The 25,992-nt window shown below is 41.6% G+C and overlaps 1 protein-coding gene and 1 long non-coding RNA gene across 2 annotated transcripts; one reads left to right on the forward strand and one right to left on the reverse strand.

The window, feature by feature from the left end:
• Positions 1 to 3,338: 3,338 nt before the first annotated feature.
• Positions 3,339 to 11,568, forward strand: reep2 (receptor accessory protein 2). Its single transcript, XM_049747840.2, has 8 exons — positions 3,339 to 3,658; positions 5,202 to 5,274; positions 6,516 to 6,592; positions 6,805 to 6,925; positions 7,027 to 7,140; positions 7,362 to 7,542; positions 8,053 to 8,216; positions 9,924 to 11,568. The coding sequence occupies exons 1-8, from the start codon at positions 3,627 to 3,629 to the stop codon at positions 9,990 to 9,992; spliced, it is 831 nt and encodes a 276-aa protein (XP_049603797.1). The 5' UTR covers positions 3,339 to 3,626; the 3' UTR covers positions 9,993 to 11,568.
• A 12,389-nt stretch (positions 11,569 to 23,957) lies between these two features.
• LOC125980222 (uncharacterized) lies at positions 23,958 to 25,688 on the reverse strand. Its single transcript, XR_007485553.1, has 2 exons — positions 25,544 to 25,688; positions 23,958 to 24,720 (listed from the first exon to the last, which is right to left on the reverse strand). It is a non-coding gene; the product is annotated as an uncharacterized lncRNA (long non-coding RNA).
• Positions 25,689 to 25,992: the final 304 nt, after the last annotated feature.

A 25,992-nucleotide genomic window follows, 5' to 3' on the forward strand; every position in this document is an offset into this window, starting at 1 on the left:
AGCGCAGGCTCCTGTACCTCTTCCCAGAGGGCAGAAGGTCAAACAAAGAGTGAGCCGGGTGACTCACATCTCTGGCAATCGAGGTTGCCTTGCGGGCGAGATGGGAGGTGTAAATGTCCTTCAGGGAGGGGAGCGAAGCACCAATAATCTTACCAGCCGTATTCACTATGCGCTGCAGGGCCTTCAAGTTCTGTTCAGTGCAGTTACCACCCCAGACAGCGATGCAACTGGTGACTCTTATAGATGTTAAAGATTCCAAGCAGACAAAACCACATCATGAAGTCCGCAAGGTTAATATAAGCAAAACAAAAGGTTGCTGGGTGATCCAGACGGAATTCATCATAGTCCTTTTCCTCTACCTGATGTCAAGAATTTCATTAGGCCTATCATATAGTCACCAAAATAGTTTGGTTTTTGGTGTTTTGGTATTAAAATCAGAAAAAATAAGAAGGCGTCAATATGTAAATACTCAACCAACATAGCCCCAGTTGTGGCGGACCTCAGTGCGAGACCGCTCATCCAGCAGGCCTACAGTTAGTGGTGGGGTGATGTGTTTGTCCTTTCGTGAGGTCATGCTCTCTTTGCATCTTTGTTGAATTTTCTGTAGCCACAGTTGTTGGCAGACAGTCATGGAATTAAGACATGTTCCTCCCTTCTGCCACACAGTCATCTTTTTTACCCTCTGCAAAAAAAAAATCAACTCTTGCAGTTTACTTACTGATTTACTATAATTAAATAAAGTAAATAATACTGATTTACTATAATTTCTTAAGTAAACAATAGGGCCAGTTCTTTTAAGTGAAGTGAATCTTTAGAATCGGTTTACTCAAAACATTCGTTCAAACGAATCGTTCAACGAATCGTCCCCCCCAAACACACACTGATCGTTTTTTTTGTTTTTGTGAATCATTCGTTCATAAGAACGATTTTTTTTTCTCAGTGAACGAATCACTTCCTAAAGCAGTGTTTCCCAACCTTTTTTCATTCACGGCACACCTTTTCATTGGAAAAAATCTCGAGGCACACCACCAACAAAAATCTGTTAAGTGTTACACCAGCTTCTATTTTAATATCAGTTATATTACAACAAAAGACGTAAAGTTCTATTCCTATATATGTATGGAGAGTCGAATAACTGAACAAAAATAAATACTTAATATTCTTTAAATTGTATTTCTTTTGTAAATGAAAGTGACAGTTTTTGAAAAAAGGTTTTACACACATATATATATAAATATAAATATAAATATATATATATATATAAATATATATATATATATATATATATATATATATATATATATATATATATATATATATATATATATATATATATTTATTTATTTATACACACACATACATATTGTCATATAGAGCAGTTAACCAAATGTCTGATTTTTATGTTTTGATTGGCGAATATAAATACAAGTGTTAGGGTTAGTTTTTCAGTTCATATGACTTCAACCAGTAGGTGTCGGTAATGCGCATTGAAGCTGGTGCCACCACGCCGTAAAACAAAACGAAGAAGAAAATGACGTAACTTCCCGTTCACGAACGAGTCGTGAATTTCATTTCCCGTTCACCAACTGAACGGATCTGTGAGTGAACGAGTCAGTGAGTGAGTGATTTGCATTTCCAGTTCATCGCGTGAACGGATCAGTGAGGGAACGAATCCTGACTTTCCCGTTCGCGAACGAGTTAACGGGTGAACTGCCTTCCCGTGCATCAACGGATCAGTCAGTGAATGTGTTGCGTCTCCTGGCGTGAACTATGTAAGCCAGAATGTCCATTTACGATTTGCCAAGGAAAGAAAGAACCACTCACTGAAACACCACTTCTTTTATGCACGTTTTCTCCAAGCTAACGGCTAACTTTATTGCATGAAGGGATGCGCCGTTATGCAACAACGGGGAGATTATGCTTCTTTTGGGTAATCTTGATTTTATAACACTTGTAGTAGTTTTTAAATAACGTGTATGCATATATACGCCTATAAATATTGTTATCCAATATATTTACTGCAATTTCACATTGGGTTGCTCGTTTGAAATTTATTTTTATTATTATCATTATTACTAATATTATTTTAATAAATATGTATGTTAAAACTTGTCTGGTGTTTTATTCCTTGTTTTTATATTTGCCAATTAAAACATAAAAATCAGACATTTGGTTAACTGCTTTATATGACTACATGTGTAGGTACACCTCATGGACACTTCAATAGGTACACTACACGAGGTAAAAAAAAAAGGATAAATAAATAAAGGGTTAATTGCACAATAAAAGCACAAGCATCTTCTCACACATGGGATTGAACCAAGCTCTTACAGAGAACAAGCCCATGTCACTAACCAGTCGGCTATTTCAACATGATGGGCTATGGTCGAATGCACTGTTTTGTACTAGTGATATGCATCGCAGGCCACGGGAAAAAGCTTAAGTGAAAGTGAAAAGTGCCACACCCGCCCTCACCCCCACCTCCCGATTGGCTGTTTGAGCTGTGACGTCCCTTGGACACTCCATTAGGTACACCGTCATTTTCAAGTGTACCTAATAACAGGCAACTTTATTAGGGAAATATCATGGTCAAAGGTCACAGGTGTCAAGCTCTAGTCCTCGGGACCACGTTCCAATATGTTTTCCAAGTTACCCTCGTTAAACACACCTGCGTGAAAAGATTTTGGTCATTTTCACGTTCTGCAGGAGCTAAAACTTTTCACGCAGGTGCACTTAACGAGGGAATCATACGGACACTCCATTAGGTACACCGCCATTTTCAGGTGTACCTAATAACAGGCCACTTTATTAGGGAAATAGCACGGTCAAAGGTCACAGGTGTCAAGCTCTAGTCCTCGGGGCCGCGTTCCAATATGTTTTCCAAGTTACCCTCGTTAAATACACACGCAACACATTCACTGACTGATCCGTTGATGCACGGGAAGGCAGTTCACACATTAACTCGTTCGCGAACGGGAAAGTCAGGATTCCGTTCCCTCACTGATCCGTTCACGCGATGAACTGGAAATGCAAATCACTCACTCACTGACGCGTTCACTCACAGATCCGTTCAGTTGGTGAACGGGAAATGCAATTCACGACTCGTTCGTGAACGGGAAGTTACGTCATTTTCTTCTTCGTTTTGTTTTACGGTGAGGTGGCACCAGCTTCAATGTGCATTACCGACACCGACTGGTTGAAATCATATGAATCACTTTAGGAAGTGATTCGTTCACTCTCAAAATCGTTCTTTTGATCAAATCGTTCACTCACGAGCCAACACTAATTACGACCCCATGGAAGCTCTGGCCCGCCCTCCTTGTGTGACTGAATGGGAGGGGCAGCAAAAAGTTGAGTCCATTTCAGATTGGTGCCCCTTTAAGGAGCACACTCACTGCACTGACAGCAACCTCACTCCACGACGCAAAGCAGTTTTCAGCCAAAGACTGCAGCACATCCTGGGCTGCTGTCTCCCTACACCTGACGGTCTACAGTAGGCTCCCCTGTCCCCCAGCTTCTTCACCACAAGCCGCGTCCACGAGCGGTATGGGGGCGCCCATAGCCCACTAGCTCGTCTCCTTTTCAACCCCGAGGCGGAGAAGGCAAGCGGCCGGAGGTCTAGCAAGATGGTGTCGTGGATGATTTCGAGGATGGTTGTGTGAGTAGTGGTGCTGTTTTTTGTTGTTGTGGTGGTCCAGTGTTAGCAGAGCTGAGCGGCGGCTCCATTCATCCGCCTGATGCTGGACGCCAAATCATAAGGCAGTCTCGCCTGACAACTGTAATGCAATGAGCCTACTCAGCCAACGCAGAAATAAACAATTCTGCCATTTCAATTTTATCTTATTTCAACCGCTAATTAATTATTGTGACGCGTTGCGAGCTAGCATTCGCTTGGTAGCTAACCGCTAGCCACCATCTGACCTGACAGCATTATTGGCAGGAGTTGTTCGCGCTTTCCCTAACTAAAGCAGCTCCAGATAGCCCCATTCGCTGCAATAAACACATTGGAAACTTACCAAGGGTGTATTTTGTTTCAAAGAAATTCTCAGCTTCAATATGTCTAACATTTGTTGATCAAATATGATGACAAGGCAGTAAACGGATGCCCCCCTGACTGCAGCCCCTCAGCTGATAAAAGCAGATATTAAACAGCATTGTGATGAAGGGATGGATGACAGGAAGTTCCAGGGTGAGTCAAGTGTTTAGGCCCCCATATCGACGGGGAATGACTCGACTAAAGTCATGCTGCTGCATTGCTTCTCACAGTGCCAGATAAGGTGCCAGTTTAATCCTCTAAACTCGCAAGATGTTTGAATATCAGTGGGTTTCATTTTGCCTGAGATTATCTTCCTCAGATTGCATAAGCAGAGTTTGCAAATGGTTATCTTCTGATAGCATCCATCTGTCTTTTCTACATTGCTGCATCTGATCATGAAGACCAACTTCCGAGCAATGGATGCGCTGTGAATACCAACAGCTGGCTAGCAACTTGCGACTAGCAAGTTTATGTACTATAAGCGCCAATATAAAAAATAATCAGGACTCACTGGAAGTTAAGATAGAATAATTTTTTTCTGACTTGTTGAAAATCTTTGAAGTCTTTGGTTTCAGTCCATTTACTCAACATTTGTGACACCTAACAAGAGAGAGCTTGCCTTGGAATCATTGGTTCTGGTCTTTGAGGAATAGAATTGTCTAAAATGTCTGGACAGTAACACAAAGTGAGGGAGATTTTTCAAGTTTTACACAAAACCTCGATGATCTTGTAAGCAATGCAGGCAAGATGAAGGAAAAAAACCCAAATTTATTTAACCAAGGCCGTTTCCTCACAATTTCGCGAAGTTCTCTGAGAATAATGCATGAATCCTGATAGAAGTTGTCATTCTTTGTTGCTATCTGGCTGCTTCTGTTCCATCAACACTAATGAATGCACATCAGCAATAAAGCCCCCAATCACACAGTAACCCACCCATGGCAAACTTCTTATCTGACCTCCCGACTTTGTGTATCAGGTTTGTGTATTTTGACAAACCACTCCCCATCTCATGAGCACAGAGGGCCTGATAATCAAGAATGGTTCGAGATAAAATAGGGCTCGCCTCATCATTTGTTTTTTTTAGGTTTCAGAGTCCACCAAAGAGGCTCTGTTGTCATTTTGTGTCCTCTAAGCTTCACTCTTGCTTTTTTTTCTTCTTTCCTAGCCTCGCCTTTGGGACGCTCTACCCAGCGTACGCGTCATACAAGGCTGTCAAAACGAAGAATGTGAAGGAATATGTAAGTTTCATCGCGAGCTACAAAAATAAGTGTATCATTTTTGACCCCTCGCTAGTGTTCCAGTTTTAAGATGTTTAGCCTCAGGTTGCTGTCAACTGTATTTACCTCCACTGATGAGTTCTTACTGGCTTGTGTTTGGTCCCTTTGTCAGCAGTGTTGAACAAACCCCAGGCCAGGTTTTTGTTCAATTGGTGCAGGGCCTGCTGACCATTGAAATTTTAGTCATTTTAAATGTATTCAATTACACTAACTGTTGATAATACAGAGGCTTGTGCTTCATCATTACTCTCTCCCAAGTGTAGTGAAATGTCCCCAATGTTGGAGTTGAAGTAAAGTAAGACTTAGAAAGACTTTGACTTTAATGTACTTCATCGGCAATAATGGTAGCTGCACTTGCTCTTTTGTCAAATATATACGTTTGCTAAAACAGTAATGCTTGAACACAGTCAGATTCGGTGGTAATTTAACTGTTGTTCATGCAGTAGTTGCATCACACTAACAGCTGTTTTTGTATTTTGCCCCTCAGGCTAAATACTATTTTTGTATTCAATCTCATTAGACATGCAAAGTATCTGATGTATTACATAGAAATGAGTTAAATTTAACAGGAATGTGGTCACTTTCGTTATCCATTATCTGCAATTGTAAACTTGAAAAGTTGATTGCGGCTCGTCGAGAGCAGTCGGTGCATGGCTGAGTCTTAAACAGGGGTCCTCCCTGCTTACCTCATCACTGCAAAGGATGAGCGTGAGGGGAGGGGCAGGAGCAGCAGCATGCTGGCCTGACGCCTGAATTCACACTAGAAAACAATCTCCTCCTTCCTGAGAGGTTACCATAGCAACCATCCCCTTTCTCTCTGCCGTGTCTAGAGCAGACGGCAACATAAGAAAGGGAGTGTGTGGAGGACACCATTTTTAGAACTGTTTAGATTTCTGTGCTCCATTTTTGGTGTCACAGGATTCAACCATTTTTTTTCCCATGCATATGGACTTGATGGATGTCTCAAGGTGGTTTGAAGCTAAAGTGACCCAATTTTGTGCAGTGATGACCTATATATTTCATTTGTGTCTTTGGGAAATGATACCATGCATACTGATGTGCATGACATGACTCGCATGAATGGTGCATTTAGCATGAGCACATCTTATTAACCGCCACTGACTGGCCTTGGCACGTGATTCACCAAAAGGCTTTCAGGGGCCTTCATATTTTTAATCCTGTTTGTGTTTCCATGCTTTCAGGTGAAGTGGATGATGTACTGGATAGTATTTGCCTTGTTCTCCACTGCGGAGACAGCCACAGACTTGTTTCTATCATGGTGAGTTGGTAGCAGCACATGACTGCTCAGATCATCATTCTCTGTGTGCTTTAAATAAATAAGCGCTTATATAATAGCAATTGATGTATTCATGTGTTTCCAGTGCTCCGCATGCTGGATATTTTTAACACAGTCACTAACCATTTTTTAAATGAGCTTACAGTGAGTAAGGCTTCAACTCTCATTTCTCTTTGTTGGGTTTCATTGCACAGGTTTCCTTTTTACTTTGAGCTGAAGATCGCCTTTGTGATCTGGCTTTTGTCCCCATACACCAAGGGCTCCAGTGTTCTCTATCGCAAGTTTGTCCACCCAACCTTGTCCAACAAGGAGAAGGTAAAGCCAGTCACTTGGAATCTATCCTAATTGAACAGTTTCTCTTTAGACCTATTGTTTTCTTTCTTCCTTTGTTTATTCATCCCTCACATATGCTGCAGGAGATAGATGACTACATTGCACAGGCCAAAGACAGGAGTTATGAGACCATGATGAGGTTTGGAAAGAGGGGTCTCAACTTGGCTGCTAATGCTGCAGTCACTGCAGCCACCAAGGTGAGGGTGCGCTGCCGTTTATTGTGTTTTAAGGCCTTATCATGCTGCACTTGATTTTTTTTTTTGGGGTGTTTGCATTGGGGAGGTGACAAGAACATCTACTTTGTAGCTATTTACGCATCTAGTTATAGATATTTATTTCTCAGATGTCTTAGTCGCAGCATCCGAATCATTATCATTTGTTGTGATGTCTGATGCGTGTTTTGTTGATTGCTGTGCAGGGACAGGGTGTGCTGTCAGACAAGCTGCGCAGTTTTAGCATGCAGGACCTGACACTCATCAACACGGAGGATGAGCTGTCTTTGCGCTCGTCAGATGGCCGCATGAGGCGAGACTCAGTGGATGACATGAGCTCAGGGGCCAGCACACTGCCCCGAGCCAAGAGCACCGCTGCGCGACAGAGTAAGACCACATGTCCAAATATGCTGCTGCATGCATTCTCATTGAGCTGGATGTCAACCGCTCTGAGATGGGGATACCTGGGCCCGGTGTCAATTTGATATTTTCTGTGCATGTTAGCGTTAAAATGCTGTAGGATTGCATTAAACACAATGAAAAGTGTCTGTGTTGCCCTTACAAGATCTGGACTAAATGCAGGAAAAAGCACACTGACGTGTACAAGAGCAACCCGCCAAAAATAAAACTAATGTAACAATTTTGGTATGAGGATTAAAATATTTCTGTGGTTGGTGTTCCATACTAGTACTGCAGTAAATGTGGTAAAATGTGTGCTGTTGCTCCATTTGATTGGAAGGAATTTAATAAAATCACTTCACAGATTTTAAGAGTAGCAAAAACTTCAGGCAGTTGATGTTGCAAGCCGTTGATGTTGCATCGATTTTAAAAATGAATCGAAGGTAAAAGCAAAAAAATATGATCTGTCCTGTTTTTTTTTTTAATCTAAATCCACAGCTCGTTCTATGACTGCCACGTCCCTTGCCGACGAGATATCATCCCAGCACAGCTCAGACCAGTCAGATGCAAGAACTGAACACTCTGATGAGGATGGGGGAGAAAAGGCCCCCAAACGGATCACCACTACAAAGACAACTAAGAAACCTGCTACAAAGACGGAGGTATACACTCACATTGCCTGTCTTGCAACTGTCAAAATAAGTTGACTATAAACAGTGAAGTAGCAAAACAAACCTTTAAGTTGTCACCCCAACAATGAAATGATTCAAATTGCGGATGCACCTTAAACCAAATCATTATGAACGTCATTTGAGCAGTGATGGGATGTCAGAGTAAGCAAGGCCTTCTCTGTTGTCCTAAACACTATCTGATTGGGTGCATGAAATTACAATACAGCTAAGCCTCTGGGTTTTGGGGTCCAGAATTTGGGAATAGTGTTAACCCCATCACTTTAATGGAATCCATGACCTGAATTTCTAACCAGTGATCATGTAGGGACGTCCTATCTTGATAGCATAATCAGAATTATCATAACAGTCCTTACCAATGGCTGTCTCTGTGGTGGCTGCGTGTTGTTTTCCAAATGTTTTAAGGTTAGTAGTAAAATGTATTTACGATGAAAAAAAAATAAAAATTGGGGTCCATGACCAAACCGCATTGGACAGAAAGTCATGTAGAATCAAAGCGCGTAAAATCAAGGCTTATTTGTAATTTTTTTCCCACCAACCCTTCATTTCATACCATTTCTCTTGACTCTATTTCTTCCAGCACTGTTTGTGAATGTGAGATCTTTTTATTTTTTTTACCAATCAGAATTTAGTCTCTGGTTGCCATGATGATCTCATCTGCCCAGGGCTTTCAGAATCAATGGTGCCGGTCTAAGCTACATAAGCTTCATATGAACTCCTGTTTGTCACTTTATTCATGCACTTTATTATTGCTTTGCACTTAAATGCTCTTGCTATTTTTAAACTTTCTTAAAGTAGAGTATAGTGAAATGAACAATTTATTTTACCTTCTACATGAGCCACTATCTCTTCAAATGTAAATTCTGCATAATATTGGTCTTATTGCCATAGAAAGTACTGAAGGATTGTTTCGGCTACAATAGAAAATATCAAGTCCTGAAGGTCATGACAATGATTTTCCACATTATCTAGGTCAGTTACAAGTGCTCCAGATTGAGAGAGGAAGCTGCTTTAAAATTAGTAACCGATCTGACTTCTGAATAGGTTATTCAATAAAGACTAAAAAACTCATTTAGAGTGGGGCTGGCATTACAACAATTAAGCGGTGAGAAACAAGACAAATTCCTTTCGTCACCTACTTGAAAAACTCCTCTGTTTCCCTATACACTGTATAATCCATTACTGTAAATACCTATAGGTGTTTTAAGTAAATCATGCCTGCCTAATGAGAGCAAATAATTATTAATAATTGGTCATTATAACTTCAAAAGAGGTTTGCAGTAAGATCTGATAGACATGATATTCATGGTTTTGATTCAATTAAATTAAAGAAATCGACAGCTTACCACTGCATTTTAGAGAGGTTCCCTCGTCTTGAATATCGTTTTGAGTCAAATATCGGCTATGTTTTGCCTGTTCAAACACAATCCAAGCACATTCATTTCACTTTGTCAAGTGAAAACATAAGTCCCAATGCAAATTCACTTGTCCAATTTATTATTTGCTTGGAACAGGGTTCTCATATGATATTTGCATTCTGTAGCAATGTGCGGATGGTACCGTTGGTCGAGTGTTGCCACGATATACTGCATATGTGTCTATGTTGTCCCGCGACTTCACCGGCTGTTCCTTATTCTCTCTTTGGTCTCTTCTTTCATGTCCCATTCCTTCCTTGGAAAGACACAAAGCAAGACAGTGAAGAAGGTACCAAAGAAAAAGACCACATCCAGTGCAGAGACCCCTCCGTGAGGGCCTCTGTCTGTTTGCAGGGCAGACGTTCTCGACATTCACAGCCTGACAGCATCCGCTCCTATGTCTGGTCTTCACATGAACACACAAACGCAACATAAGCACCAAATGCTGTCTGCATTTAGTTTTAGCTTTTGATAGTTGCCACTTTTAGTTTTTTGGGGGGAACTTGGTGGTTCTCTGAATTTGTCTCACTGTGACGTGAGCTTTCCCAATAGTTCGTTTAACCTTTTAATTAAAATATATATTTGTGTTCCTTTCTCGGTTTAGATGTACACTGTGACTGAGTGTAATAGTTGACAAAGTAACGTGACCAGTATGTAAAGTGACATGCGTTAGGCATGTAACACACAAAAAAATAAATAAAATCCGATAGTTATTTTAACCTTTTGGATCTAATCTGTGGCTCACCCAGCCTAGAATATTTTTTCCTATAAGTGAGTCTAAGGTTCACACTACAACACCTTTCATTGACCTTTTTTTTTTTTTTTTAATAAATTCTTTAAGGGTGGCGCAAGCTAATAAATTATTACAGTTTTTCCATGTTTTAACTTGGACAGATTCATAAAAATGCTATTACAATGGTTCATTCCTGTGGAGTTTGCATGTTCTCTCGTTGTTTTTGTGTGTGTGTTCTCAATTTATTTTGTCTTCCAGCTATATTCCATGAACATGCCTGTTAGGTTATTTGAAAATTCTAAATTGCTCATAGGTGGTAATATCTGTGTGAATGGTTATTTGTGTGTATGTGCCCTGTAATTGGCTGGCGATCAGTCCCCGCCTCTTGCCAAAAGTCCTTTGAGCTAGGATAAAGCGTGCCTATAATATAGACAACCACTATCAAAAATAGTTGGAGCCATTTACATCATTCCTATTGCTCAGCGGTGACTACTCTTTTGCACAAAGCAGTTCAAGTTGTCGCTTTAATGGCAATTTATTTTTCTCATCCCCATTCTATTTTCTATCTGGAGGGAGTGTCTGGCCTTGGCTGATGTATTTGTCGTGCACCGGGGATTCACAGGCTCTAATGCGTTTAGTTTTCTTAGGCTGTTCCCCAAATGGGATTTGAAGCGTGATGCTAAAACTGTGAAACCAGTTGAAAGCAGTAGAGGGCGACAAAGTCCGTTTCTACGACTGAATATGTAAATAGATGACTGTAAATAGTACAATGCGAGCTTGTTTGCCTTATCTTATTCTCTGGGCTTTCATCTGTTTATCCATCCACCATTTTTAATTCAACTTCTCGATCATACCTGGTTTTGCAAATAGAGAATATCTTAGTTCCATTTTAAATTAAGTTGTGATGTTTATTTATCTTGGCATTGACACTCTGCTTCCCTTTAGACCCAGATTGACTGAAAGGTCTTGCTGCACCTATTGCTGGAATACTATGAATAACAAAACCATTAAGAACAAGTTATTTATTGTTTACGTTCTTTTTGAAGTAGTATTGTACACCAAGATTCTCTCATGTACAGTTGTGCAAATTCTCAAAACTCATTGTGAAACGCAAAGGTGTGTGTACTGGAATCATGGATACTCATGTATCAGTAATAAAAGTACTACTAAAAGAGAATTGATGGACTGTTTTTATGTTCATTCCCCCAAAATATTGAATGCGTACATCTGTTAAATTTAACCAACCTGAAGTAAGCATGACTGTTGACATATTTTAGATTACCGTACTTATTTGTATGCTTGCATTCATGTAATTTGATTTTTTTTGTTTTTAACCGGTTGGGGTTCAAATGGGTTAAGCATGGTTTTAAAATATGGTTAGAGTTTCAAACTAGGGTTAAAGTTTCAAATTAGAGTATTAGTAATTCATACCCCTGGGGTAAAATATAGAAACATGATATAATGTAAGTTAATGTAATGTACTGCTTGATTAAAGATTAAAAAAATTGAGAACCACCACTACTAGCAAACAACATGTAATGTGTGTTTTGAACACTTGGGGGTGCCATCAACCTGATAAAGCCCAGCGAGTTTGCGTTCTCCCTTCGGAGGGCAGCCCACCGAGTGCTTGCCATCTGAGGTGCAGGAATGTGCCAGTATGTTGAACACATGGATTGGGGAACTTTCATTCCCGTTTATGAACCTTTTGACGCGGAGCAGGCCATGCGGTGTTTGCGGCACCTAAGGTCATGTCTTTTAACCCTGCCATGCGTCGCGATGTAACCTTTTAGAGGCTGCTGAAGTGTGAGGAGGGCCCCCACTGTGTCCCCATGCCTCTGAGATATACACTTCTCGACAGCTTATGTAACGCATCATCTAAAGTAGGGAGATGTTTGTGTGTCGTTTTGAATCATACAATACAGCAAGTGGGTGCATTTGAGAGGATTTTGGTTAGAAAGCCTTTTCTTGCTTTAGTGAGTGAGTGTTAAATGGAACTTCACAATCCAACTCCGTCATCTTTATTGGCCACACAAGGAATTTGTCTCCGGTTATTGAATCACTTCAGTAGCATAGCAAAAAAGACACTATCTGGAAATGCAGATATATGTGGGAAGTAGAGGGAGTCATTAAGCAATATAAGTGTCGAATTAATATCTCTCTGACCGCATCATAACATTTGTACTTTGTATTATTGAGTTTATGAAGCAGGGATGTAAGCTAATTTTGTCTGGACAACATTCCAATTATGGTATTTAAAAAAAGAAAAAAAATCAACACTACAGCAAAATCATGTATGATCACTAATTTAATTAGTTAAAAATTGCTTATTTAATACTCTTTCATTGATTTGTACAAACACATGCAGCCAGCCATGCCCATCAAAGTCTTCATTTTGTTAAGAAGGGATTTGGTATGGTACAAAAAAAACCAACCTTGCAATTTCTATTAAAAGTAAAGAAAAGTGCAATGCTGGAACCAATTTTCAGCCCAAATGAAAAAAACAGCAAACCCATTTAAGCAATGAACATGATGTAGAGAACTTTATTTGCTTCCGAGCGCCTCATGAAATGACGCTGCTGGCTATATCTAGTCCCTATTGTCAATTATTTTTCTTCTTTTTTTCTTTTCTGGCACAGCGCTTATGTTCAATAATTGGGCAACATATATTTACAGGTGTAACTACATAGACTGCAGGAATCTGAGAAATTGGTTTATTGCTTGTATCAAGAGAGTGAACTTATTGCGAACATGTGCATATCTGATCTGCTCCGGCAAGTCTTTGTTTTTTACCAGCTGGAATGCTTGTGAGCAGCGGAGTGAACACGAAGCGTTTCCCTCACTAATGCACCTGATGACTGCTTTTTCAACTGTCGTTCCTCGACAGACTTAGTTGTTAACGCGGATGACACGCCGCCAACCACCCTCTCTGAACTAAACGTTGTTACTTCTTGCTTTGCCTTTATAGCCTTTTTGTTTGCCTTCTCTCTGTCTCCACTTCGTGTTATTCCCCCCCGAAACTCTTTCATCTATTTCCATCTTCTTTCCTCCAGCGCAGTGATAGATAGGATGGGGAGGTATCCATAGCAACATGTTTGTGTGTGCGTGTGTAGCCTTTTGTCAGGGACACAATGTGGTAATTACCAGAGCTTACCTCTGCACTAATTAAGCGGCACTGTGGTAATTGGAGGGGTCAAGTGAGCAGGAAGATTGGCTCACCTTTTGAGCATCATCTCCTCCAGCCAGCCTTCGTCCATTTCTCCTCCACTGACAACTCCAAAACTCCGCTCTCCTTTTCATACCTGGCTGTCAGCCTACTTGACTGCAAGGAGGCCACCGCTCTCTTCTTGAGATCCAACATCCTTCTGCTGTTGTCTGGGTTGAGTGCATCATAAATTTCACTATTCTTTGGCCAACCCTCACCTGCTCCACTGGATTGGGCAGACAGACAATTGGCGACTAAGCAGGGGTGGAGTGTTTGACCTTCACAGCCTTCAGGAGCTTCCAACACTGTCTAATTAATTTACTTAGGAAAATCATCCATTTTTTAGCTGCCTTTAGGTGAAAGTGATAAACAGGCTTATTCCAAAGAATGTGGATTGCTTCCTTGAAAAGTAGACACTTAAAACATTTATAGCAAGGTTCTTAACAAGCAAATATAAAGATTTAATATTTACTTGCTTCACATTCAGAGCGTGGAGGCTATTGGTGTGTAAAACCCTCTTGCCTGTTACTAACTGTGGTGATGTCATCTATATGAATGTGTTTGCTATTTGTCTTCAGTTCCCAAATTCTGTTCATTATTGTGCCTTGCAGATGGCATTTTGATTGTTGTGTGAAATCTAGTTGGCCCTCTCTCAGGGCCCCGTTTTGTGCCCATTACAAGGCTAGTGCAAAGCACAGTCTAACTGTGCACAGCGTGGAGTTTTCTTTTTCTTTTTGCGTTTTTGTAGAACGGCATAGGTAGAAATGGGTGTTTGTGCGAGTGAATACAGTCGGCTTACTTCCCGGCCAAAGAAAGAGGCTCCACTCTTTCAAGAATAAAAGTTATCCCTGCAGCTTCCACACTGTTTGGGAAGACTTTCTACAATACATTATTGTCTCTGAGGGCTGAAGTCACTAATAGCTCAGCCATATATATGTTCCAGTTCATCCCAAGGGTGTTTGATGGTCTTCACTGAACTCATCTAAGCATTCCTTGAAGGTAAAAAATATGAAAGCCTTACCATTTAGTACTACATCATGAAACCATTTTCCAGATTCGTTCACTGCTATGCACAATGTGGTCAAGGTATGCGCTACGCTCCATGCTTCCCTCATTTCTCCTGTCCCATCCTCTTAATCTCTCTTTGGGGGTTTGGAATTCCACTCATCTTTCTTGTTCTTCAGGCTCACAAAAAGAAATCCACCTGCCCTTTAGGGGAAAGAGTAAAAAGTCATCTCGTAGCTTTAATCAGACAGCAGGATGGATAGAACTCCTTAGGAAAGAGCAAAAAAGGAAGGCGGTGGAAAAGGGAAGTGTTTACAGGAGCAATGAGGTGAGGAAGCTTTGAAATGTTTGCCGATGGAGACAGGGGAGGCGCTGACATTACACGTGGTGAAAAAGAGAGTGTTAAAAGAGAGGTCAGGAAGGAGTGATAGATGTTGAGGGGTTGCAATGAAAAAGAATCCAGCAGAGAGAAAAAGCTCAGACAGATGAGGATGGGCAGCCTGAAAAACATCAGCAATGGTGCAATGTAACTTTGACATAATTATTTTTAGCTGGGCTTGTGTTTACAGAAATAAGTGTTCTGAGTGGACTCATTCACTCACTCACTCACTCACTCACTCACTCACTCACTCACTCACTCACTCACTCACTCACTCACTCACTCACTCACTCACTCACTCACTCACTCACTCACTCACTCACTCACTCACTCACGCACGCACGCACGCACGCACGCACGCACACGCACACGCACACGCACACGCACACGCACACGCACACGCACACGCACACACACGCACGCACACACGCACACACACACACTCCGTTGCTGTTGTGTTAATGGTGCTCTCCTTGGTACTGAACCCAAAATGAGCTTCGCATCACAAGGCAGGACGGAGCAGACATCCTCTGCTGTTCTCCATATGGAGAGACTCTTGTCAGAACGAGAACTCTGAGGCTAAGTGGGGAATGGTGGGGGTCTATATTTAACCACTCATAGTTTATTAATGATCCGCTGTTTAGTCAGACCTGGGGTGCTGTTTAATGTATGATGACAACGTTGCTCTCAGGGGACCTTTCCCATCCTCCTCGCCTTGCGTTTTACATAACCGAGACAGATTTAAGGTGGTGGTGGGGGGTGGGCAGTGCAGCCATGGGTGGGGTTGAAGGGGGTGAATTCCAGGTTGGGAATTTTTTACATTACACGCTCAGACAAGAGGATATCCTCTCCCGGGCGTGCTGTGCACATGGGGAGGTTTAACAAGGGGCCGCGCCGAAGTTCCCATCTCTTCCTAATGCTGTGAGCAATACAGAAATGTTGCTGTAAGACCGTTTGATATTGTATGCATGCAGACTTTCCATGAACAAAGCTAAATAAGTGGAACCTGCCTTAACTCGCGGGCTAGAGTTCAAATAGGCACGCATATTCCAAAAATGAGGTCAATTGTCACATCTAAAGAAAATGCTTTGCACATCCAGACAAAATTCTAAACGAGACATTATAGTACATATATGCTTTTTCCCTCCACAATTTATAACAGTGCCAGTAGAGTTGAGTATATTGCTGCTATCTCCATCTTTATAATTGAAATTTAAATGAAAGTCCAAAGTGGCCTGTCTATGACCCATATACCTGTCATGTACACCGTCAAATAAATCTCATTCATACCTAAAGAAATCGCTTAAAAAATGGTAAACCCCAAAAAACATTCACGTATCGCATACCTTTGTCACATGCACCAAAAACCACTCGCACACATCCAAAGAAATTTTCACGCTCACTAAACCTCTTACTCGTGATAAAAAATGTCTCATACACATCAAAAGACCTCGCACATACACCAAAAAACATCTCATGGCAAAACACACCCATCACAAAACTTCACCAATGCGCCAATAGAGCAAAAACAGTTACTCACATGCAAAAATTTGACCACCAAAAGATATTTCAGATTAAAACACCCGTCACTCTTATGCATGTAGAACCCCTCATTTATAATTGCACAAAAAGCAAAAATCTCACATATAAAAAAAGACACACTCATACCCCCCAAAATTTCAAACACACCCAAAAAACCCTCCTCACTCCAAAACCTCTCAAACTCATCCCCAAAACTCTCCTCCACAATTCCACGTTTTTGTGTGAGAGATTTATTGATCCATGTGACAGGAACTGTAAATGCTATTTTTGGTATGTACACCCACGTCATGCACACATATGGCCGTACCCGCCTGTCATCACCTGAGCCCTTAGACTGTGAATAAGGAAATTCTGCAGTCATGTTTGAGTGACACACACTCATCTTGAGCTACCTAGGACAACCTTACAGGGTGTGGAGTGAAAGCAAGCCACTTTGTTTCCCCATGCCAGGGCAATAAACAAACAGACACACACCCAGGCATACCCTCACTTAAACAGGAGGGGGTGAGTCACAAGAACTCCACTGAGCTTCAATGTGCTGACATGGAGGCCAGAGAGAAGGTAGCAAAGAAAAAGAGGGCAACATAAACGCATTATGATAGCTCAGGTGTTGGATCTTTATGAGACACACTCTGGCTTAATTCTAGCATAAATGCATAATAATGTAACATAAAGCAGAATTTAATTAACATTCCAATAAGTGCTTTAATAAGGGAGGGATACAACAGGGAATTTTAATTTGCATGACAGGCACAAACAGCATGCACCACAAACCAGGCAAGAATGGATGTGATGATCAGGAACAGAATGTGGTTGATAATAGAACACAATGATTCACAGTGTCCCATAAAAACGCAGCAGACAAATGGTAGTATTAACACATTGAAGTGAGTGCGAGCACAACAAATGGACATTAAACAGGTGTAAGAATGAAATTGCTGTTACCAAGCGGGATGAAAATGCACATCTACTGAAATAAACGTAGGAAGGATCTCTTTGAAAATGAACTTTGACTCCCTTCCTTTTTTACTCCATTATTTTTGTGCTACCTTTTTAGTGTGTTTTTTTGCACACAACTCAATATATTGATGTGCATTTGACAAAATAATACTGTAACTATTGATAAATACGTATACAAAGTGAAATGAATGAATGCATAAATAAATACATTAATAAAGCCACTGGTGAAACATGCAGGAAGAAAAACACTATTTAGTACGTGTCGCATGGAAAAGGTGGTTCTTATCTCTGTGTGTCATTTTCACTTCTCTCATTTAGCTTGTTTTAAATCGTTAATTTAAAAATTATACTAAAAAAATTGAGTAAGAATCGGACAGGAACTACTGCGTCGTGACCTACTTTTCATCGGGGCCACATCAAGGTTATGGTTGTTCCTGATATTACCAAAATGCAAAATGCTATTGTTCAGTGTTTTTACAGCTGGGTTTAAAAAAAATGCCGCACATAAACTGGCCCACAGGCCTTGAGATTGACACTGGTGCCTTATTGGTGATTGTGTGTGTATATGTGTGTGTGCTGTATTAAAGAAGAGCCTTTGAATATGTTTTTATGTAAGAGTTTCAAGCTTTTGACCGTTCCATGTCATCGGGAAAGCCCTTTCCCACCCACATCCACCGTTTCAGTAGGTTAGGTCGTACACAAACACACACACAAATGCAGTTACACGCTCACACTGCAACTTCTGTGTTGAATAATGAAACATGACCTTCTTGATATGGCTTCATGAATATTGCATTGTCGATCCAATTTTAATAGATTTTCTTCGACGTAATCTTTGCAGTCTCCTGTTTGAAGCAGCCACGCAAACAAAAAAAAGAATCCTGAAAAGCTTTTCCACTTTTGGAGGATTTATGGGCTACCTATAAAAATTATATGGCTAAGCATTTACTATGGTCTCAATTGCAACTCTGTAATTTAAAGATGGTTGAAGGAGATGTTTCATGTAGGTTAACCTGCAGGATACTGCAGGGCTGTCACAAATCTGCCGCTAGACGATTTCTTTACTGTCTAAACTTTATACGCCGTGTGTACTGTACTGAGTCATTCAGAAAAACACGGAGAACTGAGAGTGGGGAACTTTGTGAATAATGCATGCTTTACCCGCGATTCTACCTAGGTGTTGTTGTTTGCTTTGATATGAGGCCTGTTACAGCAGAAGGGAAGCCCTTTGTGCATGTGTGTGTACGTATGTTTGCTTTTGTAATGAGGCTGGTGGTTACTGGGGGGAAATGCCCAAGGGCTAACCTCCACCCACTCAGCATTTCTGGATGTGATTATACTGTTTCAGTGTCTGCCTCCCTTTCTAGAGGGTGTGTGTATGGGTGTTTTTAATGGTAAAGAGTCACCTCTGTTTCCCATCCAGACAGGCTAACAAAGTATCAGTTTTAGCAATGGACATGTAAAAGCAAACGGTTGTAGACAGATAATACAACAGTGAGGCATACGTTCTTTATCCTCTGCAAAGAATGACTATTACTAAAACTACTAATACTTCAGCTTGTCTATCTTATAGTGCCCACAGGTGGCCAAGGAGTAGTACGATGACCATTGAATGGAACAAAGAATGTGCCAAAAACTGTTTAATTCTCAAATTTCACTGAAAAATGCAATTACTTTGTTTCCAGAAGCTACAGTATTACAGAGCACTATGTTTCCTAGAATGCAGAATTGCAGTGGTCACCAACATTGTGTCCGTGGTCACAGGTAGCCCCAAAAGACCACATGAGAAGCTTAGAAAGCTGTTCTAAAAGTAGGTCAACGAGAATATTGGAATATTGCAATTTTGTAGGAATGCTGTATACGGGATTAATTTAAAATTTAAACTCTGGCAGGGATTAAAAGAAATAAATCGTTCCATATTGATATTTTATGTTTCCAAAGTTAACACAATCAGTTTCTCTACAGACATGAATATCATTCATTATCAAGCATTACATATAATGATTAGAAATAATTTGAGCAGGTGAGTAATTTCAGAAGTTTGAATTAACCTGGTGCCCTTTTGGACCAATCAGTAACAAAGAAGTAGCTCTCTCTTTCAAAAAGATTAGCCACATCTGCAGCACTGTATTGAGGACAATAATAATAATAATAATAATAATAATAATAATAATAATAATAATAATAATAATAATTCAGGATCATGTTGAAACGTTTTTTGTACAATAACTTCAAACGGAACACCCAAATGAATATTCTTACTCCATGTTATCAAAATTAATTATTCAGCCAAACCCATGCTGTTATTATGGGGTAAACATCACTCTGATAAATAATCTTCTTTAAGATGCAAAGAGTTACTCTGGAAAGCTTGCTTTGCCATGTAAAAAAGGCATAAAAAGGCTCGGCTCCCTCTTCACCACGATGGAGTGATACAGAGTCGGCTTTTTTTAAAGTAAGAACTGAATCACTAAAAAGATGCGCTGTTACTCATTTGTGGTTGGCCTGGTGCGTTGCAGGAACAAACACAAGTCCACCGTCATCTGGCCTGCATCACACATGAGACTTGAATTAACAGTTCCACCCACGTCTAATAAATGCTAGTTGAAGATCCATGACACCCCCATGCCATGTGACATCAGTTCACGCCTTTTGATTTCATTTCCGTCATTATTGAAAAATCTGTCGTTTGTGTGTGTGTGCATGTGTGTATGCGTGCGTTTGAATATGGGGGTAGATGAGGTAATAGGGAGAGCCTGCAATTCGCATAGCGGTGGGTGGAAAGGTGCCGCATGATTCTGGATGCAGAGTGGGTGGCATCAGGGCTCCCCTGGCTACTGTTGATCTGTGGGCGGCTAGCAGCAGCCAGGCTCTCCTCGCTCTTCCAATGTCACCAGGCTGAGGGGGCGAGGGACTACCTCATCTCTCTCTCGCTCTTTCTTTTTCTCCCTCCCTCCTTCCTAGCCCCTTCCTGTGCTTGTCGTCTATTTTTTCTTTTTCTGTCTACCACATCTCCGTCTTTCACACTACTCTCTACATCAGGTCACTCCAAGTTTTTGTTTCTTCTTGGGTTTTCCTCAGCTGGACGGACCCCCCACACTCGGGTCTCTGCGAGATCCATGCTGTTACAGGAAAGACCTTTCCGCGGGACATAAAAACCTCACCACCCACCCGCTTGACTCGCCTGCTGCAAGACATCTTTCTTCTATATTTACTTGTTCTGCTTTTGTATCGACCTTCGCACCACCTCACGATGAAACATGTCACTTTGACCTTTTCTCTCTCCGAGCGTTCTTTTTCTTGTTCCTCTCTGCATCGTTGCTGTATGCCACCGAGTTTGGTTCTGCTCACTTTATTACTGCTTCCTTTTGTGCTCACATTTGTGTGTGCGTGGTCAGCTGTTGACGTTACACAATTGATGTCAGTTGGAAAGTCTCAAAGCAATAAGGCAGTAATCTCTTAAAGGCCTAGAGGCTGAAAAGTCCACAACACTCTCATACTGTTCCATCCTCTCTCCTTTCTCACTGTTGAGAAAGGGAGACCACGCAAAGGCCCTCTAAATGGATCTTCAGGTGCAGCGGTGCGCCCGATGGATTCTGCGTGGTAATGCATACATGTGTTCAAGAAAAACTGCATGAACACACACTTGCATGCCTCTGAATGTTTGTCTTTATGAAGCTGAGAATTATCTCACCATAGGTAATCATAACTTATAATACCAGGGACTCGTACAAACGCGCCCTGGGCCCTTTTCTCTTATAAGGTCTATACAATGATCTAATATAAAGCCTGCATGCCAGCACTTGATGGTCTTGTAACCGTTGGGAGTCTTCAGTGACCCGATGCTCTTTTTACTCTCTTAACTGGGTCCCTTTTTTTATTTCATTTTTTTGGTAGTAGAAAGGCGCTCAACCTCATGCGTTTCCTCTGAAGGGTCACTTAAGAACACCCTTGTCTTCATTGCAGCATGTGCAGAAATAGAAGCACGCTGCGTCTTTCAATACAAAATGTGCGCGTTGGGGCAAAATGAAATCAGTGCGGGCAGACATTGAAGAGTGGGAGCTGGCCCCACGCTAGCAATTTTATTATAATATGTCTAGGATATATAGCACACAGCGGATCCATAGCGTGGCTGGTCAACAGCAGAGTCATTTAATTCGGGCCTGTCGGAGCTTGATGTGCTGATCTGCAGATGATGCGTCTAGCTCAAAGTTTACAAAGAGCTTCTGCTGATCACAGTTCTACCAAAGTTTGAAAACCCAAACTGCGTCGGTTAATAAGAGGCCTCCGACTGAATGCTTCGACTTGCTTTGGAGCCGTCGCTATAGCAACCACTGGAGGCAGTTGCTGCGGTAATCACTTACTGCTCCTGCCCCTGGCATAGTTAAGTGTTTGAAGTTGTCTCTGAGGTGCTTCGCTGAAGGGGTTAACTCAAGGCTCCATTGATAGGTGCGTTCGCCAGCATGTCTCTTTGAAGTTGCCCTACTGAATGGTTTATGTGGAGGTGTTTGGCGTGAACAAGCATCGGGCGGATGTCTGACGTTGATGCTAAAGCCAAAAGAATAGGTCAATGTGTGTGGTGATTTTCAGATGCGGCGCACAAACGAGATGCCCACCACTCAGCGCGATGCCATGCCCGGGGTTACGAGGGTGTCAGCAGTCATTAGCCATAGAGACACAACGGGCGCTGACACCAGTCAGAATGGCAGATGTCCACACGACTGGGCAGGGTGGCACATGAGGGAGGGCACGGGGCAAGCCAGGGCTGTCACCTCAGGACATGGCAGGAATTAGATAAGGAATTTTCTACCGCGCACTTTCCGCCTCTCCTAAACTTAAAGCCACATTAGCAAATGACAGAGTTGTGCTTCATCTGGGACCACACCATCGTGTCTTGTGGTTTTTTTTGTTCATAAGATGACACATTGACACACGTAGCTTGCACGTAGACCGTCAGCGGCGTGTACCTGTTGATGGGTTTACCGTATAATTGTGAGAAAAAAAATCACAACAAACCACACGCAGCATAATTGAGTGACCAAAACAGTCATAATGAACACAGCAAACAAGCCTTGGTGATAACTTTAAAAATGTCAGGATGATCTATTAGACATTTTGAGCTAATTTGTCTTCTTCAGAGTAAAAACATTGACGCTATTAAATGACATGGTAAACACAAACATATAAAATTGCCGCGCCATACATAGAGGGGGATGCCAAACAGAATTTGATTTAAACAGGCTAAGTAATAATGTGATATGCATGCCTGATATTGTGGATCGTGAATTAAATCTTTTGAAATGTGACTGGTGTAGATTTTAAGGTTAGAAGTTCAGTCTTTTCTGTATGCTCGGTCATAGTTTGAACCTAATATGGTCCGAAGAGGCTATCTCATGTCACAGAGGACAGTGAATAAATCTTGGCTTTTGGGAGTTCAAAAATATACAAACCTTTCCAAACAGATGACAACCTGGGTGTTTTTCCATTCAATTTCTATTGTTCATTTGGCTTTCTCCACATTCGTATCGGTGCTCTATTCAGTGATTCAGCTCTGTGCATGACAGGTCAGACAAACTGATTGCTTCAGTTTGTATTACCTGTGCCGAGCTCAGGTCTGTACATAATGCCTGTCAGGTTGGGTTTGGTTACGATGCTCTTCAATTGAACTCAGACAGCCACTTTTTTTAACTGGTTGGCATTGGCAATCATTGCAAAAGAAATTTCCCTTTGACATAGAGAAATGCCTTCAATTTTGATTGAGATTAATCAGTACAGTTTAAGTCCAAGACAAACATAAATATATAGTATTACTTTGTGAACCTTCATTTTGTGACAATGTACCTGTTCAAACCTGCAAGAACATTGCAACTTCATAGTTTTCATAATCGATTTGCCTATACAGTAGGTGTCGGTGTTTTGGAGCCAGCCTCCATAGAGTACACGTCAGAAGCGACTTTGCATGTAATTAGACAGAAAACCACTTCATAGTGTGGCATGGACCATGCAAGAAGTAAACCCTGGGAGTTTCACTTATGTAAGCTTGGAGCGCTCATGCTGGCAGGCCTTCTGTCCCTACTTTTCGACAGTGCTGATCTCCACTTCTTCCATTTCGTGTTCTCCCTGAGATTACCTCATTTTCTATGGCAAGGCATCAGAAAAGAATGAGGAATCCACAAGTGCAGATCATCTTGGAGTTGGTTCCTTTTACTGTAAATGCACTGCGTGTTCTGTTGTCCTGCAAGTCCTTTCGCCATGTAGACTGCGCACCTCTCTTTGGGCTGAATTTAAATGGAATGAGCTTGGAGATACTTGGATAGGCCGGGAATCGGCCGCGTTCCCTCCCACAATGATGCGCAATGCTGCAAACGCTCTCTTCTATCTGCGTAGGTCTTGCAAAATACCCCTCAAAAGAAAACTCCACTCACGCCTACAGTCAGATTGCACTGTGCACGAAAAAATGGGCCTGCAACCTCACAACTGTGAATCAGAATGCCTTTTATTGTCATTATACATAGTATAATGAGATTAAAGCTGCCCTACGGTGCAAAATAAAACTATAAAGTATATAGAAAAGATAAAGTATACAAAAAATATGATAGATGTTAAACTATATATATAAGCAGATTCTCATGAGGTTCACGTACTTTTTGTTCTCCCTCTCCAACATGGGAGATGCATATGCATGCTGTGGCGTGACATGGGATAATAGAGTTTAACCACATGGTTCATAAATAAAGAATCCGTTTCACATCAAACGTATACAGCAAATTTCTGTTGAAATGACACTCTCTTGAAAGTGGAACTGTGAAGATGCATCATCGCACATGACGTTTCCCATTCCATATTGTTTTTGCTTCTTCAATTATAAATCTATAAACTGAAAACCACCCACTCCCCCTTCTGCATTCACTTCATGGAAAGTGATTGGCTCATAAATTATGCCTAATCTGCTAATACAGAATGAACAGAGTCCATCATCTTGCCAAGTATTAAGACAAGCCTTCCCGTGCACCCCCAGCCTTTGTTTTCCTCTGTGATGTAAATAGCAACACACGGGCCATGTTTGTCTTTACGATGGCACACGGCTAATCCCGAGCGAAGCTTGGAGGGATCTCTTCAGATACTCTTGTCAGCGTTGATTTGTCACCGACAGGCCTTTCATTTCCTCTGTAAGATGACACCGTGTCGGCATGATGGCGCGATAGCGGCCTCGCCGCATCAGAGAATCCGGGGCTCTGCACCTTGAAATAAAAAACAAGCTAACCAACAAGAAGTTTGTTGGGTGTTTTTGAGGATGCCGGAAAAGAAAACAGAGCTTTAGCACTGTTCTGCGCCACTTTATCTGTGCAATTGTTTGAAATAAGGGGACAAGTATTGAAGGTAATTAAAGAGTCCAACCATGTCTTATAAATTTGGAGTAGGAAAAAAAGGCAAAAACAATTAAAAAACCTCAATAGGAACACCCGGCTTAAAGTGAGCAATCATGTCCAAGATGTTGGGCTTAAATGAGGATGTTGTTTTCTCTTTTCTGTTTTGTCAATCTCCGGCAGAAAGCGATTTCCTCCTGAAGAGTGGCGGCCAGGGCTAAAAGCATGTTTTAATAAGCACGCTGACACATCCATCTTTGTTTTTGAGAGATAAGTCACAAGCAGCGCACGGCAAAGCATTGGGGGGGGGTGGGTGCTCGCTGGAAGGATGCCCATTGTGGCGTATCAGTCGAATGTGCTTATGTGCACAAAGCGCACACAAACACAGACGTGAGCATACATTGAAGCCAACGTGCACGCGCTCGCACAGAAGAGCTGTCACCCCAACTTAAATCCTATTTATCACCAAACCAACGGAATTTTTTTTCTTTTGCTTGGAGCCGAAGGTGGTTGGCATGTTCACTTTATGCCTCCTCGGAGATTAGTGAATTCAGCCCTGCTCTGTTCTCACTCAGTCTCCTTTTAAGTCTTCCTTCACACCCCCTCCCACTTTTTTCTCTCTCAATCGCCCACTATACTAAATGTGTTTCTATTTGTTTATTTTCCTAATGCATTGGTTAGAAGGGGGGGGGGGTACCTGCGACTTGTAGCTGGTTGAGGCTGGCAGCTGTGCGTGTGAGATTGCGTGACAGAAATGTCCTCATTAGGTCTGCAGTGAGGAGCAGAGAGGAGAAGGGAGGAGAGCAAAAGGGAGGGAAAAGGAGAGGAGGAGGAGAGAGGGAGAAAAGTTTGCAAGGTTTTGACACGCTGCGTCTTTTATCTATTCAGGGTTTGGTTTCAAGTATATGTGCGCGCGCGCACACACACACACACGCACGCACGCACGCACACACGCACGCACGCACACACACACACACACACACACACACACACACACACACACACACACACACACACACACACACACAAAATGAGTCACAAAGTGCAGTGGAGTAACTATGTCATTATGATACACTATTAATTAAAGAGAAATAATAGAAGCCAGATGAACTTGTGTTCAGCCTAATTATCATGTCTTTGATAGCA

The sequence above is a fragment of the Syngnathus scovelli genome, chromosome 1 (genome assembly GCF_024217435.2).
Source record: "Syngnathus scovelli strain Florida chromosome 1, RoL_Ssco_1.2, whole genome shotgun sequence".
Taxonomy (NCBI): domain Eukaryota; kingdom Metazoa; phylum Chordata; class Actinopteri; order Syngnathiformes; family Syngnathidae; genus Syngnathus; species Syngnathus scovelli.